The following is a 20,683-nucleotide window of genomic DNA, read 5'->3' as shown; positions in this document are numbered from 1 at the left end:
ACTCCTATTCTAAGTGTGTCATAATAGCCATGTTGTTCAGACCAAGACTGCAACACACTAGAGGTCCTCTTAAATTGTGAAGTCAAATCTAAAAACAACACAACTTTTCAAAAGTCCAACACTGTATAGCACATGTAATTTTTTTGTTCAAATTATGAATTTAATTATGGTGCTATAATATAAATGTTTTAATTCGTATTTATTTATTTTTTAATCTTCTAAATGAAAATTTTGATAAATCACCAAAAACTTGTGTACTTGATTTTCAGAGAAAATATAAAACATGAAGTCAACAAGAATTTATATAATACTTTAAAAATTATTTGATGGCCCCTACATAAAATATCTAGTTTTTCCCTTACTTTCAAGTTTTGACTTTAATATAGGCATGATTATCACTTGATCAAATCCTTAATGCCATCACAATATGTTGTAGAAAAATATCCTACATATATACATATATATTAAAATTTAGAAAACAAAGCAGTGGGTGCAACACGATGCGTTTGCAATTTTACATTTAAATTTTTCGATGGTTTGATGCATGCGGAAGACCGTTAGCAATATTAGACTGTTTGATGAATAAGAAAAACTTGGATTTGGCATTTATTGGATGTGAAGGGCACTCTTAGAAAACAAAGTGTAACAATGATCACACCAAATGGGGTTTATGCTTTATATAATTGAATAGATAATCATAAAGGCATCACATAGCTCATTAGCCAGCCCACTGAGTGGAAACATAGCTAGTAGGTTCAGTGACATCCCTAAGATCATGAATTGTGCACTGTGCACTGTGCACATCTTTATATGTAATGCAGTATGACAAAAATATAACACCTTGCTTATATCAATAATTGCTGGAATAACACAATAGATTATACACATAGGTTGATGTCTTACCAGAAATTTATATAATCATTATAATATTAACTAAACTAGAGTGAAAAGGAAACCAGATGATATAAATCCTTTTATAAATAAATTAAATAAAGAAGAAAAAACTTAATAGACCCACTTTGAGGGAAAGACTTCTTGTTGGTTCAATGAAAAAAAAAATTTAGACCTCCATAACTTCACCAAGAGGTCGATACAAAATATTCCAGCCTCTCTTTGTATATATTGATTGAATACAACCTATTTAAATAGAATAAATTGGATACCTACTGAGTATGACATTAGTCCAACAGGTTAAACACAAATGATGATGATGTACATCGTATGCATATAGAATTGTAGCAATCATGCTCAGCAACGATATGCATGCATCATTTCTAAAGCATATCCAGTTATAACCAAAATAAATGAACCCTATGTTGGAATTCAATGTAAAATGAGTAATTTACTACAACTATTTGCATATGTTAGTGTCTAGGATAAATACAATAGATTTATGTTTGAAACTTGGGTTTTTTTTTGCTGTGTTCTTGAATAAATAGACAGAGAAAAAATATGAAAGGGTTAGGTTTTGATAGTGCCACCATTATATATTTGTGGTCATTATGCTTATTTAACCTAATTTGGCTCAAAATATATCATAAGATGGTCAACTAACACACTGAGTATGTATTGGTTGCTTAATTTAACTTTTTACCGTCATATAGGAGTGACTATGGTCCCAAAGATTGATAACCCATCTTTTATAGCTATGGTCCCAAAGATTGATAACCCTTCTGGTCTTACAGATTACAGACCAATCAGCCTAGTTGGTTCTTTGTATAAGATCCTTGAAAAGGTACTTTCCAATAAAATGAAGAAAGTCATGCATAGGATAATTGTAGACACCCCATTTTTGACCGTCCTCAAGACTTGGACGTCACCGTTTGAACACTCGGTGATCATCCATGTTTGTGTTCGTTTGGAGTTCCCGGAGGTCTCGGCTCCCGCGCCCTGCCTCACGATCACCGAACTTGACCGTTTAGTGTCTGGTTTCGCACCAAACACTTGTGTTTTGCCTCGAAGGGGCAGGGAATGCCTTGTGAGACATCCCCACACACCACCGGCAGTGGCTAGAGGCCACCGGTTGGTTTTTGCTGCCATCGGCACTTTTGTTTGCCAGTCGACACACTTTATTGCCGGTCGGCATGGTTTGTTGCCGGTCGGCACTCTTTTTTGTCGAAATGGCATTTTTGGGCAGCCGACCACTGTTCATCCACTTTATGGAGATATTTTGTACCAGCTGTGATAGCTGGCACCAACTCTGCCCCTGTGTATGGAGGGATCTCCCTCTAACCAAGCTTGTTGTATAAGCTTTGCAAGAGGGAGTCATATAAGAGGAGGGCTTTCCTCTTTGATCTAGGTTAGAAAGTTAGGAGCAAAAACCAGAGCTTAGTGATATAGATATATCCTATCTCTATGTCTTCCTCTCTCTCCTCCTTTGTGTGTGATTTTTGGCCCAAAAGTGTGTTTTTACCTTACTTTTGCACCATTACACACACTATTACACCTTACTCCGAGATTGAGGGACTTGGAGGGTTGATTCTTGAGTTTTTGGACTGGTTTTGATCAAAAGAAGAGGGCTAGACCATTTGTTCTTCAAGGGTTCTTCAAGGGTGAGCATCTTGCTTTATATTCCCCAAACTTGCAATAGTTTTTTACCTATCTTGCTTGCTGTTTTATCTTTTGTGTATAACATAAAAAGGGCTTGTATTTTCATGCTTTAGAACTTTCATTAAGGTCGTTTTGTGGTTTGAGTGCAAACTCACCCTTCTCGGCCTTGTTTGGTCCATTTTGGTGCCTCTTTGGTAAGGCTTTGTTCACTTCAGTGTTTTGGTCCTTTCACCACTAAAAACTAGTTGATTTTCAGTGTTAAAAAAAAAGTGGTTTGAAGTCTTGCATAGGGGAGGGACACCCCTCTCCCTTCATTGTTTTGTTTCCTTGCTTTTTGGCTTAAAAGGGTAGCATGTGTGCTTGATCATTCTTGGCCTCATTTCAGAAGTTTTTTAGGTGTTTTAGGTCATATGTAACCTCTGTTTTTGGCCGGATTTGTGCCTCCTTGTATGCTTGTAGTACTTGCTTTGTATTGCTCCATTTTGCTTAGAAGTGCATCTCATGATTAGGCCATGATTCTTGCGTGTGTTGGCTTAGTTCCATGAAGCTTTTAGTATTGTTTTTCCATGCTTAAAGTCTATTGGTTATCCATTTGGTCATGCTTGACATGTTTGTTATGGGGGCTATGTATTTTGGCTTGAAAGCTTTGAGCATGTTGACCTCTAGCATGCATGGTTGTGATCACCCTCATGACTTAACATCTTTTAGGACCATATTTTAGTCCAAGAATCATGTTTGTATGTATGCATGCATGACCTCTTTTATGCCTTGAGGGTGTACCCTCTTATGCCTAGGAATGAGCCTTGGTGCATATGCCTCTTGGGAGTCACCTTAGCTGCCATATTAGGAGGGTTTGGAGTCCTATCTTGGTCTGTAAAATTCTGTTTTTACTTGTTTTAATCATGCCATGAGAGGTCATGTTGGTGGGGGTAAAATGTCTTCTTTTTTTTTGTGCCTTAACCTTGGGACCATTAGTTTACTTGTTAGCATGAGTATCGATCCACCTTTTAGACATCTTTTGGCCACTGTTTTGAGGCGGATCAAGGTCTGTCCCTTTATGGTTCAAGGCCCCATTGCATGCTTGTTCCATGTTTGTTGCATGGTTGCTTCATTAAGCCTTGAAGTATGTTAATCCCATTGCCAAATTGGTTCATGTTTGTATCACACTTGCATGTTGCATGCTAGCATTACATACTTGTCATATTTGTTGCATGACATTTGGCATGCCTTGCATAATTAGCATCATGTTGCATTTTGAGCCTTGTGAGCATAACATGCATTGCATCATTTGGTTTGGGGTGTCAAGCCAAATGCGAGAGTCAAGGGACATTCATACTTCAAGTGATGTAATGTGCCTTGGTTCTCGGTCACCGGGGCCTTTGACTCCAACTTGATAAGGCTTCGGTTCTCATTTTGTTTGTTGCATGCATCTTTATATCAAATGGCAAATTTGATTCTTTGAGCCACCATGCACCATTGATGGTTCGGGGATCGAGGGACATGCTTCCTTGAGTTCAAAGCATGATAGGAAATATGACCATGCTTACATGTGCCTGAAAACCCCATGCCATGCACTGTCTATTCTCTGTTTGCTGTCAAAACTGTCTCTGCAGGAAGTTTCTGCCGACCGGCAGAATTCAGCGCCGGCCGGCAATATTTTAAGTGCCGATTATCAATTCAACAGCCGATGGAAATTTTGGAGTGCTGGTGGGAATTCTGTCTGGCCGGTGGTGCTCTGCAATGTGTGAGGAACCTGTTCCAGGACTTTGGCAATTTTCAGAGAGACAGGGCAGTGTAAGCAGAGGCAGCAATGCTATGGCAGCGAGTTTCCGGGCAAGGCGGACCGAGCATGCATCATCTGCGCATCCCGAGGCAAAGGCTGCGGCCACCCTCTTCTTTCTTTTGCATCTTTTTTTTAATTAATTAGAAATTCTGTAATAATTTTATTTGTTTATTATTTGGGACTGTAATATTTATTTGGGCCCTCCGAGTGAGGGCAAATCTGTAATAAGTGTGTGTGAGTGTGTGTATGTCTTCCAATCCCCACTTCTTTCTTCCCTTTTATTTACCTGCTTATGATGGTAGATTAGGGAATTTTTGAAATTAGCATACCTTATGCTATGCATGCGTGCATTCATGCATTTGTATTGCATGCATTAGGCTCGGTACATCATGCTAACTGCATTCATATTTTCAAAATTCCAAATTGAATACATGAATCGATTGGTAGCATCTCATATGCCATATTTAGGATTAACCGAGCCTATTTCTAATTACATTTTGCATGCGATGCATTAGTCATTTTAACATGAACTAGGACATGCGCTGTGACATCCCTGTTCTGTATTATGCTAATTGGTCCTTAAGTTGTTTATGGTTATGTGTTTAGCATGGTTTTGTATGCCATTATGTGAAAATATGTGGTTTTGAATTTCTATCTGTTCACCGTAGGAATATCTGTTTGATTTTACCGCTTCGAAAATTAAATTGGAGGCCTTATCGGCAACAGAACCTGAAATCGACTACGCCATTGTGATTGGCATAATTTTTAGAGCCTACGGTGAAATTTAATTGAAAATTGATTCGGGTTAGATTAAACCGATTAAATTGATGAATTAGAGCCCAACTACTTTATTATTATAATCTTGGCTTTAGTGGATTTTGTTGTCAAGGTTTAAACACTCAATCTCTCCCTCCCTAGCCTCATTTTGACTGATATTAAACTCAAGGAAGAGAAGAAAGGGCCGGTTGTAGAGAGAGAAAGGGAGAGACTTGTGTAATTTGGGCTCAAGACTTGGGAATTTGAAGATCTAGCTCAAGATTTGGCTAGAGTTTGAGGGTTCAAGCTCATAGGTAAGTGAATTCATGGACTCTTGTTTGTAATTTGTAAGTTCAAAGTTGAAAGAATGTTAAAGAGCATGTAATAAGTTGATTTTTGTTGAGTTTGAAGTCTTGGAACTCATGCATGTAAGAAATTACTTTGAATCTGCATGTTTGAGCTTGAAACACATGATTCATGTAGAGTTTTGGGTAAAGCTCATGTTGTAATCACCATTTGTACCATCTAAGTTGAGAATGATGAGCATCTCCCACATGCATGTACAAATCATGGGAGTATAAGTCTTGAATTTTTGAATTTGAGCATGTTGATGATGGGTTTGAGATATTTCGGGACATGCATGTAGATAAATCATGAAATTGAGCTTCATAATGTTATAATCTTGCATTGGTGCCATGTTAGTATGATTATATTGAGATTTGAGCCATTGCATGCAAGAAATGTGGCTGGAAAGTCGGTTTGGAACTCAAGAACACAGTTCTGGGTTTTCTAGAATTTTGATGTCCGCTCGAGCGGGAAAATCGTGCTCCCAGCACTTTTGCAGAGTTGGACGTCCGCTCGAGCGGGAAACCTCACATTCGAGCGTGGAGTTTTGTAGACAGGCCTTCAGCTCGAGCGCTCTATTACACGCTCGAGCGCATTTTTCAGGCAACCAGTACTTTTGCAGGCCTTAAGGGTCCGCTCGAGCGGGTAAGTACACGCTCGAGCGGGGACCCTAATTTCTGGAATTTTGTTCATGCGTTCTGTGTTTCGTTTTCCGTTCTCTTTCACTTGTAATCACTCTTAGGTGTGTGTTAAACATTATAAATGAGTTAATGAGATAAGAATAAAGCCTCAAGAGGAATATGTGAATTAAGGGACGGATTGAATTGTTAATGACCCTTTTGTGTGCATGGAATGTGTAGGGTCAAGCTCCAGGGCGAATCCGCAAGCCGATCACTGTGAGTAACATCAATATTGAAAGCTTGTCAATGTCCAATTGTTATTCCCTTATAAACTTTATGAGTCATTAATTGGGATTGTGGACAAAAGTCTGACAGGAATAAATGAATGGACCGAAGGTCGTTTTGATGTAAATGAATGGACCAAAGGTCGTTTTGATAAGAATGAATGGACTGAAGGTCGTTTTGATGTAAATGAATGGACCAAAGGTCGTTTTGATAAGAATGAATGGACCGAAGGTCGTTTTGATGTAAATGAATGGACCAAAGGTCGATTTGATAAGAATGAATGGACCAAAGGTCGTTTGATGTAAATGAATGGACCAAAGGTCATTTTGACATGAATGAATGAGTGGGCCGAAGGCCGTTTTGACATGAAAGAGTGGGCCAAAGGCCGTTTTGACATGAATGAACGGGCCGAAGGCCATTTGGACAGAAATGAATGGGCCGAAGGCCGTTTAGACATAAGTGAATGGCCCGAAGGCCGTTTTGTCATGAATGGAAAGCCGAATGGGCCAAAGGCCAGAATGTTTAGAATTACAGGTACTTGATTGAATTTTGTATAGTTATATACATACATATTCGTTAAATAGAAGTATGAATTGGGCCCAAGGCCGTTTGGAGCATGTTGTTCTATATATTGTTATGTAATTGTCATGTTTGATATTATTCACTGGGCTATCGCTCACGCTCATTCATGTGTTTGTAGGTGAGCCAAGAGAAGCACAAACCCAGCCCCAGTGAAGCCTGCTAGGAACAACACGAGTTTTGGGAGAGTCAGCCTTGTGCCTCACACATGAGGCCATCCTTGCCCTTTTAGTATGTACTTATGTTTTGTTTTGTTGGCAAGGGCCTAGTGTATGTCTGTACATAGTCTGATATAGGTTGACTCGTTTTGGATGATCCTGTCTGTAATGAATTTTGTGAAACTGTACTTTCGATGTGGGTTATTAACGTATCCGAGTATGGTTTGTTTGATGTGCATATAAGCACGGCTCTATGGACAAAGTTTTAATTATTGCTTCCGTTTGGCCCCTTTACTCTGACGAGTTACGTCTGTTTTGGTCTGAGGCCGTAGGTAATCTCAGGATTACTGGCCGGTTATGTCCTTAACCCATAGGGGCGGGTTCGGGTCATGACAGAGTGGTATCAGAGCACGAGTTAATAACTCCCACACTTGTCCTAAAAGAGCAATAAGCGTCTAGATAAGATCTAGGATGCATTCATGTGATAAGTACGAGTTTGGGAGCATTGATTATATGCTTAAATGTTTTGTTATGAATAATTATATGTGTAAGTTGTGAACTACTTGCATTACAAATTATCTGGAAATATGTGCTCCTTAGTGTATGTGTACTTGTGTACCTTTGGTATGAATATAGTGCAAGTTTAATCAGATGGTGAGAACCAGAGGTGATGAGTTAGAGGAATCCTCTACTGCCAGACTGGACAGAATGGAAAGGCTGATTCAGGAAATGGCAGAAGCTTTGAGACAGCAACAGGAGTGGCAACAACAGTGGCAGCAACCACACCCGCCACCTCCACCTCCGGCACCACCCGTGCCAGATAATCAAAATGATGATCGCATAATCGCTCTCACCAAGGAGTTCAAGAAAATGAAACCACCACAGTTTCATGGTGGACTAGATCCTTTGAAAGCGGAAGCTTGGGTTCTTGGGATCGAAAAACTGTTTGAAGTATTTCCGTGCTCGGATACACAGAAAGTGCTTCTAGCCACTTTTATGCTAGAAGACGAAGCGAGAAGGTGGTGGATGTTGTTGCGAGAAAACCACAGGGATGTTGACTGGGTGAAATTTTTCGAAATCTTCTATGACAAGTATTTCCCGCAGTGTGTCCGGGATAGGAAAGTGGCAGAGTTCATGGAACTCAAGCAAGACAGCATGACTGTAGCGGAGTATGAGGCCAAATTTATTGAGTTGGCCAGGTATGCACCACACGTAATTGACACTGATTATAAGAAGGCAAGGCATTTTGAAGGTGGGCTCCGAAGTGACATCCTAGAGCGAGTGAATGTCCTGAAGTTGGAGACCTACATCGGGGTGCTTGACCGGGCCATCATATCAGAGGCTAACATAGCTAGACAAGCTAAGCCAACAACCGAATAGAAAGGCAACAAAAGACAAGGCTTCTTTTCGAAGAAGAAATTTTTGAAAAAGCAAAACACGGGCTCCTCAACTACTTCCAGTTCTTCCCGAGACACAGCTCCCATGTGCAACATTTGTGGCAAAAAGCACCGTGGAGTTTGTTACCGTACATCGGGAGCCTGTTTTAAGTGTGGGAAACAAGGGCATATAGCCCGAGATTGTAATCAGAATAGTGGGAAGGTAGCTACTAGCTCCACTGCATCGATCCCGAAGCCGGGAAACACTTTGAAGTCTGCTACTACTGGGGATACAGTGAGACAAGGGAGAGTCTTTGCACTCGTTCCGGGTGATACACGGAATGCCAATGCCGTCGTTTCAGGTACTATTTCAATATGTAATCAGGATGCCCTTGTATTAATTGATTCTGGATCGACGCACTCATTTGTGACATATGCATTTGCATCTAGACTGAAAAGACCCCTAGAATTGTTGCCATATTTGTTATGTGTGTCTGCTCCATCGGGGGAATCTGTGTTATGTGACTATATATATCGGTTTTGTGACATGCATATTGAGGATGCTACCCTATATGTAGATTTGTTGCCCTTAAACTTTAGACACTTCGATGTAATTTTGGGCATGGATTGGTTGACCAAATATTGTGCCACTATAGATTGTGTGACAAAGAGGGTTGTGTTTAAACCCCCAGAACAGAAGGAGATTGTGTTTGTGGGAAATGGGGTAGTGCCTCCACCATATTTGATATCTGCAATGAAAGCATGCAAATTGATCAGGAAGGGGTGCCAGGGTTATTTGTGTTATGTATTGACTGAACAATCCGTGAATGCTGAATTGAATAATATTCCTATTGTTAGAGAATTTTCGGATGTGTTCCCGAATGAATTACCAGGGGGAGTGGTAGACAGAGAGATAGAGTTTACTATTGAGACTATGCCAGGCACCCAGCCTATTTCTAAAACTCCCTACAGAATGGCTACTGCCGAAATGAAAGAATTAAAGGAACAGTTGCAAGACCTTCTTGATAAAGGGTTCATCCAGCCTAGCGCTTCGCCTTGGGGTGCACCAGTGTTATTTGTAAAGAAGAAGGATGGTACTCTGCGCCTGTGCATTGATTACCGGGAACTGAACAAGGTAACGATAAAGAACAAATATCCCTTACCCCGTATTGATGACTTATTTGACCAGTTGCAGGGATCACAGGTGTTTTCTAAGATTGATTTGAGATCCGGGTATCATTAGCTGAAGGTTAAAGCAGAGAATGTTGAGAAAACCGCATTCAGAACGAGGTATGGTCATTTTGAGTTTCTTGTTATGCCATTTGGAGTGACTAATGCCCCGACAGCATTTATGGACCTAATGAACAGAACTTTTAAAACCTACCTTGATGAGTTTGTTGTAGTCTTCACCAATGATATTTTGATATACTCTAAAGATAGACTTGAACATGAACATCATTTGAGGATTGTTTTACAGATACTTCGGGAAAGGAAATTATTTGCTAAACTAAAGAAATGTGAATTTTGGTTGGATGAGGTTGTTTTCTTAGGGCATGTGATCAACAAGGAAGGAATTTCAGTGGACCTGCAGAAAATAGAAGCAATTGTGAATTGGCCTACACCAACTAATGTGACAGAAGTTCGCAGTTTCATGGGCTTGGCCGGGTACTACAGGAGGTTTGTAAAGGACTTTTTGAAATTAGCTGTGCCTCTTACCCAATTGACACGTAAAGGACAACCATTTGAGTGGAATAGTGAAAGAGAATCAGCCTTTCATGAATTGAAGACAAGATTAACCACTGCACCAATTTTGACAATACCTTCAGGTACGGAATATTTTGTGATTTTCAGTGACGCATCTTATAAGGGTTTGGGTTGTGTGTTAATGCAGAACGGAAAGGTTATTACTTACGCCTCCCGACAGTTGAGGCCACATGAGAAGAATTATCCAACACATGACCTAGAATTGGCCGCAGTTGTTTTTGCTTTGAAAATCTGGCGGCATTACTTGTATGGGGCAAAGTGTGAAGTCTACACGGATCATAAGAGCCTGAAATACTTCTTCACGCAGAAAGAGTTAAACATGTGTTAGAGAAGATGGCTAGAGCTGATAAAAGACTACGATCTGGAGATTCAGTATCATCCCGGGAAAGCTAATACAGTGGCTGATGCCTTGAGCAGAAAATCAACAGGGAGTATGGCTTGTTTGCTTACTGAACAAAGGGAGATTTTGCGAGACTTTGAAAAGTCTGAAATTGAAGTGGTGGCATGTGAACAGGGCGGATTGATAGCCGCCATTACGGCCGAACCGGCAATTGTGGATGAAATCAAGCAGAAACAGAAAGAAGACGAGTACCTCAGAAAGGTAATTGATGAATTTGAAGTAAGCCCAAAAGCAGAGTTCAGTGTCGAGAATGGAATGTTGAAATTTCGAAACCGAATATGTGTCCCAGATATTCCGGAGCTAAGGAAGAGGATTTTAGATGAAGCCCACAGATCCGTATTTGCTATGCATCCGGGTAACAATAAAATGTATCGGGATTTGAAACAAACCTATTGGTGGCCTAAAATGAAGAAAGAGATTGCAGAATATGTGTCCAAGTGCCTCCAGTGTCAGCAAGTTAAGGCTGAACATCAGAAACCAGGCGGTCTACTTCAACCTTTCCCTATTCCTGAGTGGAAGTGGGAACATGTAACTGTGGATTTTGTCGTTGGCCTACCTCAGACTTCTCGAGGTATGGATTATGTTTGGGTTATAGTTGATAGACTGACTAAATCTGCACATTTTCTGCCTGTCAAAACTACATTTACTGCTTATAGATTGGCTACCATTTATGTCGATGAAATTGTCCGTTTACACGGGGTTCCGGTGTCCATTGTGTCAGATAGGGACCCGAAATTTGTATCTAGATTGTGGAAAAGTTTGCAGGAAGCTATGGGAACAGAACTAAGGTTCAGTACTGCATTCCACCCATAGACAGATGGCCAGTCAGAACGAACGATACAAACTTTGAAAGACATGCTTCGCATGTGTGCTTTGGATTTTCAGGGGAGTTGGGAAGATTACTTGCCACTTGCAGAATTTGCTTATAATAACAGCTTCCACTCCAGCATCGGTATGGCGCCATATGAGGCTTTGTATGGTAGGAGGTGTAGATCACCTATTTGTTGGACAGAGGTCGAGGACAGAGCTTTGCTTGGGCCTGAAATTGTACAGGACACCTCTGAAAAGATCAAAACTATTCGGCAAAGGCTCAAAACGGCTCAAGATCGGCAGAAAAATTATGCAGACGTTCGGAGAAGACCTCTTGAGTATGAGGTCGGCGACCATGTGTTCATCCGTGTTTCTCCGATGAAAGGCCAAGTCAGGTTTGGGAAAAAGGGCAAGTTGTCGCCCCGTTACATTGGACCGTTTCAAATTTTGGAGAAACTTTGTCCAGTTGCTTATAGAGTTGCTTTGCCACCGGGATTCGAGCAAATCCATAACGTGTTCCATGTGTCGATGTTGAGGGGTTACCTCCGAGACCCGTTACATGTGATTGATTACCATCGGGTAGCTATTGATGAGAATATGGAATACGCTGAATGGCCGGAAAGAATCGTTGACCGACAAGTGAAAGAATTGAGAAACAAGTCCATCCCAATGGTGAAAGTAGAATGGAAGGAACACTATGGGCCGGATGCTACGTGGGAAAAAGAGGAGGAAATGCGACTACGCTATCCACATTTGTTTCCCGACGAAGGTAAATTAAGTTTGGAGGACCAAACTTCCTAAAGGGGGGAAGACTGTGACATCCCTGTTCTGTATTATGCTAATTGGTCCTTAAGTTGTTTATGGTTATGTGTTTAGCATGGTTTTGTATGCCATTATGTGAAAATATGTGGTTTTGAATTTCTATCTGTTCACCGTAGGAATATCTGTTTGATTTTACCGCTTCGAAAATTAAATTGGAGGCCTTATCGGCAACAGAACCTGAAATCGACTACGCCGTTGTGATTGGCAAAATTTTTAGAGCCTACGGTGAAATTTAATTGAAAATTGATTCGGGTTAGATTAAACCGATTAAATTGATGAATTAGAGCCCAACTACTTTATTATTATAATCTTGGCTTTAGTGGATTTTGTTGTCAAGCTTTAAACACTCAATCTCTCCCTCCCTAGCCTCATTTTGACTGATATTAAACTCAAGGAAGAGAAGAGAGGGCCGGTTGTAGAGATAGAAAGGGAGAGACTTGTGTAATTTGGGCTCAAGACTTGGGAATTTGAAGATATAGCTCAAGATTTGGCTAGAGTTTAAGGGTTGAAGCTCTTAGGTAAGTGAATTCATGGACTCTTGTTTGTAATTTGTAAGTTCAAAGTTGAAAGAATGTTAAAGAGCATGTAATAAGTTGATTTTTGTTGAGTTTGAAGTCTTGGAACTCATGCATGTAAGAAATTACTTTGAATCTGCATGTTTGAGCTTGAAACACATGATTCATGTAGAGTTTTGGGTAAAGCTCATGTTGTAATCACCATTTGTACCATCTAAGTTGAGAATGATGAGCATCTCCCACATGCATGTACAAATCATGGGAGTATAAGTCTTGAATGTTTGAATTTGAGCATGTTGATGATGGGTTTGAGATATTTCGGGACATGCATGTAGATAAATCATGAAATTGAGCTTCATAATGTTATAATCTTGCATTGGTGCCATGTTAGTATGATTATATTGAGATTTGAGCCATTGAATGCAAGAAATGTGGCTGGAAAGTCGATTTGGAACTCAAGAACACAGTTCTGGGTTTTCCAGAATTTTGATGTCCGCTCGAGCGGGGTAATGTCCGCTCGAGCGGGAAAATCGTGCTCCCAGCACTTTTGCAGAGTTGGACGTCCGCTCGAGCGGGAAACCTCACGTTCGAGCGTGGAGTTTTGTAGACAGGCCTTCAGCTCGAGCGCTCTATTACACGCTCGAGCGCATTTTTCAGGCAACCAGTACTTTTGCAGGCCTTAAGGGTCCGCTCGAGCGGGTAAGTACACGCTCGAGCGGGGACCCTAATTTCTGGAATTTTGTTCATGCATTCTGTGTTTCGTTTTCCGTTCTCTTTCACTTGTAATCACTCTTAGGCGTGTGTTAAACATTATAAATGAGTTAATGAGATAAGAATAAAGCCTCAAGAGGAATATATGAATTAAGGGACGGATTGAATTGTTAATGACCCTTTTGTGTGCATAGAATGTGTAGGGTCAAGCTCCAGGGCGAATCCGCAAGCCGATCACTGTGAGTAACATCAATATTGAAAGCTTGTCAATGTCCAATTATTATTCCCTTATAAACTTTATGAGTCGTTAATTGGGATTGTGGACAAAAGTCTGACAGAAATAAATGAATGGACCGAAGGTCGTTTTGATGTAAATGAATGGACCAAAGGTCGTTTTGATAAGAATGAATGGACCGAAGGTCGTTTTGATTTAAATGAATGGACCAAAGGTCGTTTTGATAAGAATGAATGGACCGAAGGTCGTTTTGATGTAAATGAATGGACCAAAGGTCGATTTGATAAGAATGAATGGACCAAAGGTTGTTTGATGTAAATGAATGGACCAAAGGTCGTTTTGACATGAATGAATGAGTGGGCCGAAGGCCGTTTTGACATGAAAGAGTGGGCCAAAGGCCGTTTTGACATGAATGAACGGGCCGAAGGCCATTTGGACATAAATGAATGGGCCGAAGGCCGTTTAGACATAAGTGAATGGGCCGAAGGCCGTTTTGCCATGAATGGAAAGCCGAATGGGCCAAAGGCCAGAATGTTTAGAATTACAGTTACTTGATTGAATTTTGTATAGTTATATATATACATATTCGTTAAATAGAAGTATGAATTGGGCCCAAGGCCGTTTGGAGCATGTTGTTCTATATATTGTTATGTAATTGTCATGTTTGATATTATTCACTGGGCTATCGCTTACGCTCATTCATGTGCTTGTAGGTGAGCCAAGAGAAGCACAAACCCAGCCCCAGTGAATCCTGCTAGGAACAACACGAGTTTTGGGAGAGTCAGCCTTGTGCCTCACACATGAGGCCATCCTTGCCCTTTTAGTATGTACTTATGTTTTGTTTTGTTGGCAAGGGCCTAGTGTATGTCTGTACATAGTCTGATATAGGTTGACTCGTTTTGGATGATCCTGTCTGTAATGAATTTTGTGAAACTGTACTTTCGATGTGGGTTATTAACGTATCCGAGTATGGTTTGTTTGATGTGCATATAAGCACGGCTCTATGGACAAAGTTTTAATTATTGCTTCCGTTTGGCCCCTTTACTCTGACGAGTTACGTCTGTTTTGGTCTGAGGCCGTAGGTAATCTCAAGATTACTGGCCGGTTATGTCCTTAACCCATAGGGGCGGGTTCGGGTCATGACATGCGCATTCGCTAACTAGTTTACTGTTTTGGCACGGAGTACAATGTAAGTAGTTATGCTTTAGCATCCCGCATGCGTGTGAGTGTTGCCATGACAGTATGCTTGCCATGTGGCTAAGTGCTTATATGAGTTAAAACTGTTTGAATGCCTGTGGGTGAAGGGTGGATTGTTTGAATCGAAAAAACTCATTAAAATCCGTGTTTTAGCCTACTTGCGAGTAGCAAATTCCAAAACGCTTTCCAAAACAAACGGATATGCAATGTTTATTTCCAAATTAGGCAATCTAGTCTATACTTGTTTGCTGTGCGCACAACATAGTAATTCTAGGATAATAATTGGAATAAGAACACATAAAGTTTTCAAAAACGGATATCATGGTTAGTAGAGGCCGGTCTTCGAACCGGGCAAGAGGGGGTGCTCATAGCTGACCTTCCCCAATCGTACCCTAGCTCCCGAGCCGAGACAACTCCGGTGATGACGGACATGTGGCCTTCGGCACCGAGTCGGGGTTTCCTAAATTCCCCCAAAATAAAATATTTAGGTGGCGACTCTGCAATCTGGCAAAGCAGTCCATGTTTGGCATTTCTCTTCTTTCAAAAAATCTATTTTTTTTTCTCTCAAAACGATTTGCCAGATTTGGACTCTTTGGTTCAATATTAAGAACCGTGACAACTTGAGGGTCCGAGCTGTAGTAACCCCAAATGAACAGAACAGGAGCTCACCCTCCCGGGGCGCTCGGGGGACGTCTACAGTTTCTGGCGACTCTGCTGGGGAATGTAGAGAGCTTGACTCGAACTCGTGATTTCCTATTTTGATTTCATTTATGTGTTTCTTTGCATTGCATGTGCATTGGTGCGCCTAGGAACACAGTGTTTGCGATCTGCCATTCCTGAACGGTTTGCCGGAGGCTTGTCTTGTCAAGGCATGTCCATAAGGCTGACCGGCTATGGGCTCTGACAGCATGGGAACACAAACCCCGGTTTCACCGGGGCACCCTTTTCGACCATTCGACCTAGTACATATTCGGATCCATAGTGACCATTCTAAACTAAGACAGGTTGCTTACCCGATGTTAGGTTGTTTGAGAACTGCTGCGTGCATAGTGAAACCCTAGCTCCTGACAAAATAGGACAGGGAAACCCTACCCCAATATAGTGGTGTTTTGGCTCTCTTTACTTGCTATGTGCTTTTAGAATGTATTTCTACAGGGAAAGTACATATCAGTTTGCAAGTTTGAATATCAGGCCTGAGGGTATCAGTATCAGTTTAAGAGAATCAGTTATCTGCGGGTATTAGGGTTCAGTTTTGGGAACAGAGATTTTTCGGGGAACAGTAAGCAGTATCGAGGAATAGTGTGTTCGGCTTACCGATTATGTATTATGCATATCCAACTGTGTATTGTATGTTTATTTTATGCCGTCATGCTATCCGGTTGTTAGTTTATTTACTGCTTTATTTATCTGTTGCTAGGTAGTTTAGCATCATTGCTTCCAACCAGTTAGATATTCCCCAAGCACTCTGGATCAGAGGTCGTCGGCTCCATCGATCTGAGGATCTGATAGAGGGACAACCGGTGTACCATTCTCTACCCCCGGTTACTAAACGGAAGGCAACTAGGCAGAGGACATCGGTTCAACAGTCGGTACAGAGGGCTTCATCTACCCCACCTGTGTACAGTAGGGATCAGGATCCTGTTTCACCTGCAGAAAGGGAACATACACCGACAACTCAGTCAGAATAGAGCAGCATGGCTAACTTAGAAGAGATGGTGCGCCAACTTCAGGAAAGCATGAAAATGATGCAGCAGGATGCTGTCCGACAGGCAGAATTCGCCAGGCAACAAGCCACAGTTATGAGTGAGCAAGCGGAGTTAATTGGGAGATTGCAACAGCAAACTGGGGCGTCACCTTCACAGCAAGTCCCTCCTCCATTAAGGGTTCCAATACCCGAAGAGACGCCAAACGCCCGGAATGTCCAAGAAGATACAGACATCCCAACGGGGCCGGCTCCACCCCCGATTCCGCCTCAACAATCCAAGGCACCCACTCCTATCAATCTGTCGGATTCTCCCTTCGAGTCCGAGGTAGACCCCGTGGCATTAAAAATGCACAAACTGGAAAAGTTGTTAAAGAAATCTCAAGGTGTGAAGTCCATTCCGGACATTGGAGATGGATACACTGATGCAGCCGTGACGCTGCCAGATCGATTTAAGATGCCACAAATTGATCATTTTGATGGGTCTGAGGATCCCATGGTACACTTGCGACTATTCTCAGACGTCCTAAGGCCAATGGGCCTCACTAGATTGCAGAAGCTGTCTTTATTTGGCCGGACCCTGTCGGGTGTAGCGGCCGCATGGTATGCCAAGTTGGAGGACGACGTCAAGAGAAGTTGGGACGAGATGGCTGAGGCCTTCATCCTGTAGTACTCATATAACACACAAATCGAGATCACGACCCGGGATCTCGAGACAACGAGGCAAGAACCCAAGGAGAGCTTCTCAGAATTTGTAACCAGATGGCGGGCTAAGGCTTCGATGATGACCTTGAGACCCACGGACAAAGACCAGATTCGGATAATTGTGCGCAATCTTCAGCCGAAGCTAATGCAAAAGATGATTGTAGTCCCCTTTCCTACCTTTGCTGATCTGCATGAAATGGGGGTGCAGATCGAGGACGCCTTAAGACATGGGTGGATTGATAATGACCGGGAGCAACCCCGCCGAAATTTCAATCGTAATACTAATGCAGGCCCGAGCGGCGCTACGACTACCAGGACCTCCGAAGTGAGTATGGTCACCACCAACCCTTCCCCAAGAAATACGGCAGCCACACCATTCTCCGGTGCGTCTGGAAGAAACCCACAAACAGCCAAGTACCCTCCCAGAAATACCAAAACCTTCGCTCCACTTTATATGCCCCTGTCCAAAGCTTTGGGGGTTTTGATCAGAAAAGGGCATCTGAAGCCCCTAGAGCCACGGCCCTTACCGGAAAGACTCCCCCCTGCCCACAATCCAGCCAAGTATTGTGCGTTCCACCAGCAGCACGGTCACGACACCGACCTGTGCTTTCGGTTGCGTCATGAGATTCAAGATCTCATTGATAATGGGGTGATTTTACCCCTTGAGAAACCCAATGTTACTACAAATCCTCTCCCCACACATAACCAAGCTCCGCCACCCAAAAGAATCAATTTCATCCACACTGGGGTCGCGTTCTACGATCCTAGTATCTATATCACACCCTCCTACCTGCCTAAACCGGAAGTTTTCCTTCCTGATTGCACCAATTTGTGCATGATGGATGTCTCCATAACCCAAACCAAGCCAGTGGTGGTGACCATCGAGAGCAGGAGGGAGAAGACTCCGAAAGAAAAGGGGGTTGTCAAACCAGAGTCTGCGGAATCTGGGAGTGATGTTGGGAACGCTTACAGTCCGAGTGACTACATTTCACCAATGGGCCAGAATAGACCAAATGTCAAATTTCCAGCCGGGGGAGAGCTGTGTGTAATCAAGGGGGACAGTCCAGGATAGGGAACGGATGATTTGGCAGCCGTGGAAGAGGATCTCGCCCAGTTCCAATTTTACGATAACCAAGATCCAGAAGACTCAGCCATCAACTGGTTCGATTATGAAGAATCGGCGGAGGCCATGGGATGGTTGGACGATCAGCCAGATGTGGTAGGAGAGTTTCAGTCAGAACAAGGCCCGGCAGGGGCAGAGATGTCAATAACAGCCAGGATGGTTGAAAAGCAGAATATATCGTCGGAGAGCGCCGGTGTCGAGAGTTTCGCTCGGGAATGGAGCATTTTGAGTACATGGATCATTGAACAGTCTATTGCGTTGACACAGTCAGAACAGGAAAGATTCGAAGATTCTGAGAGGATCAGGAAAGCAAAAGGCCACGTGGGGGTCAGAACTGCCACAAGTACAGAAATGGAAAATGCTGCGAGCATAGGGATAAAAGGTACTGCAAGTATCGGGACAGTTATAACAGAACCAGACAGATGCCTGTCAGCTGCAGATGGTATGTGGTGGGAAGACGACGATCTATGTCTTGCCCACACGGACGAGGATTGGGAAGGTAACCAACCAGATGATACCTGGTATATCGGCAAAGTCGATCACATGACTAGGAGTGGACGGTATTTCAAGCCTCCACACCTAGATCAACCAGAGGCGTCTGGAAAAAATAAGAAAGCAGAGAAACAAAAGGAGAAGCAACTCGAAGACGAGGCCGTATTGAGACAATTGAAAAAGATACAAGCAGACATCTCCATCTGGGGACTGCTCATGGCTTCTCGAGTACATAGGCAGGCTGTCCTTTCAGCCATGGACAAGGCCAAGCTTTCCATAGACACCACGCCCGAGCAGCTGGTGGGCCTAGTCTTTTCGGGAGGAAATTCCCTGGCATTGAGCTTTTCTGACAAAGAACTGCCACCTGAGGGTGCAAACCATAATAAGCCACTCTATATCTCTGTGGAGTGCAAAGATAAATGGATACCCGTGGTGCTTGTTGACATGGGGTCCGCCATCAACGTTTGCCCGGCAAGGACAGCTTACGCAATTGGTTTGAAAGTCGCGGATTTTGTGCCAACAGCCCAAGTGATTCGGGCGTATGATAACACAAGCTGGGAAGTAATGGGGACAGTTAAGATTCAAACAAAGGTTGGGCCGGGACGGCACGAGATAGATTTCCATGTCTTGGAGGTTCCTGCAACGTTCAACCTGCTTTTGGGGTGGCCGTGGCTGCATCAGGTAAAGGCGATCTCCTCTACCCTACATCAAGTGGTGAAATACCCCTATGGGAAGGGAGTAGCCATTGTTTTTGGAAACTCGTCAATTCATCCGCCACCGGAAGTGTCTACGCCGGTTCTAGAAATCGAGCACGGTGTGGAAGATGTGTTCATATTGGGTTTTACCTTGGCTAAGGCTCGGGTCGTACAGAACATCATGGCAGCTAATGAAGGGGTATATGTCAGTGCCCAAGCAGTCTATCTCATGAACAAACTCCAGCACATCCCCGGGATGGGATTGGGCAAGAGCGGTCGGAAAGGCACCGCAGCATTGGCCGAAGTGCCACACAACCCTCATACCTTTGGTTTAGGCTACCTGCCCACCAAAAAGGATTGGATAAGGAAAGGAAAGGAAATGGCCAGAAGGGCCAGGGCGAAACAGATGGGGAAGCCCTTTGATTTAATGCACCAGCCCATTCGAGGTACCCTAAACGGACGCTTCGTCCGGGAGGGGGGAGACTTCCCGTTCTGTGGCTTCCCAGAGCCGTGGCTAAACGCGGAGAAGAAGCGCGTACCAAGATTTGAGATCTTCTTTGATTTACAGTTACCTGAGGATGACATCGCCGAAGGGCAGGCAGATCTATCGGCTGAGGCTGAGCAGAGTAAGGAAGTGCAGTCTGAGGACGCTGAAAATGAAATAGGGGCAGCGCTGGCGTGTCTGCTTTCAGATCCTCTGATCGAACAGAAGTGCTTGGGGGATAGCTCCTCGGTATGTGTGATTGGGAATGAAGCGGCTGCGGGCCTACCATCAGTTATTTTGGATGCGTCCATCGCACCTTCTCTCATCTGGCAATATGAAGAAGGATTTTTATCTAGCAGCACCGGGTCAGGTAGTGAGCCAGAATCTGATTCCACCGAATCTTGTGCGTCGGAATCAGGTTCCAGCTCAATTGAGTCTGAGTCCGGTATTCTTGGGGGTGATAACCCGGATGCCACAGTCCTGTCTAGGTCGTCATTTTCATTTTCTTTTGAGTCTGTTGTAACGGAGGAATCCGACGGCTCGGAAGTATTTAATGAGAACGACGTGGATGTGGTT

At 42.9% G+C, this 20,683-nt stretch overlaps 1 protein-coding gene across 1 annotated transcript in view; it reads left to right on the top strand.

The window, feature by feature from the left end:
- Window positions 1–20,683, top strand: part of LOC145813291 (uncharacterized) — a 36,808-nt gene that overhangs the window by 1,673 nt on the left and 14,452 nt on the right. Inside the window, exon 2 of the mRNA XM_082908583.1 lies at window positions 1,605–1,735. Within this exon, the coding sequence (XP_082764709.1) occupies window positions 1,605–1,735 (131 nt within the window). The remainder of the gene's footprint in view (window positions 1–1,604; window positions 1,736–20,683) is intronic.

Source organism: Camellia sinensis, chromosome 2 (assembly GCF_055761805.1).
Source record: "Camellia sinensis isolate YWXY chromosome 2, ASM5576180v1, whole genome shotgun sequence".
Taxonomy (NCBI): Eukaryota; Viridiplantae; Streptophyta; class Magnoliopsida; order Ericales; family Theaceae; genus Camellia; species Camellia sinensis.
Note: the sequence above shows the minus strand (reverse complement) of the source record. Positions and strands in the feature narration are given on the sequence as shown.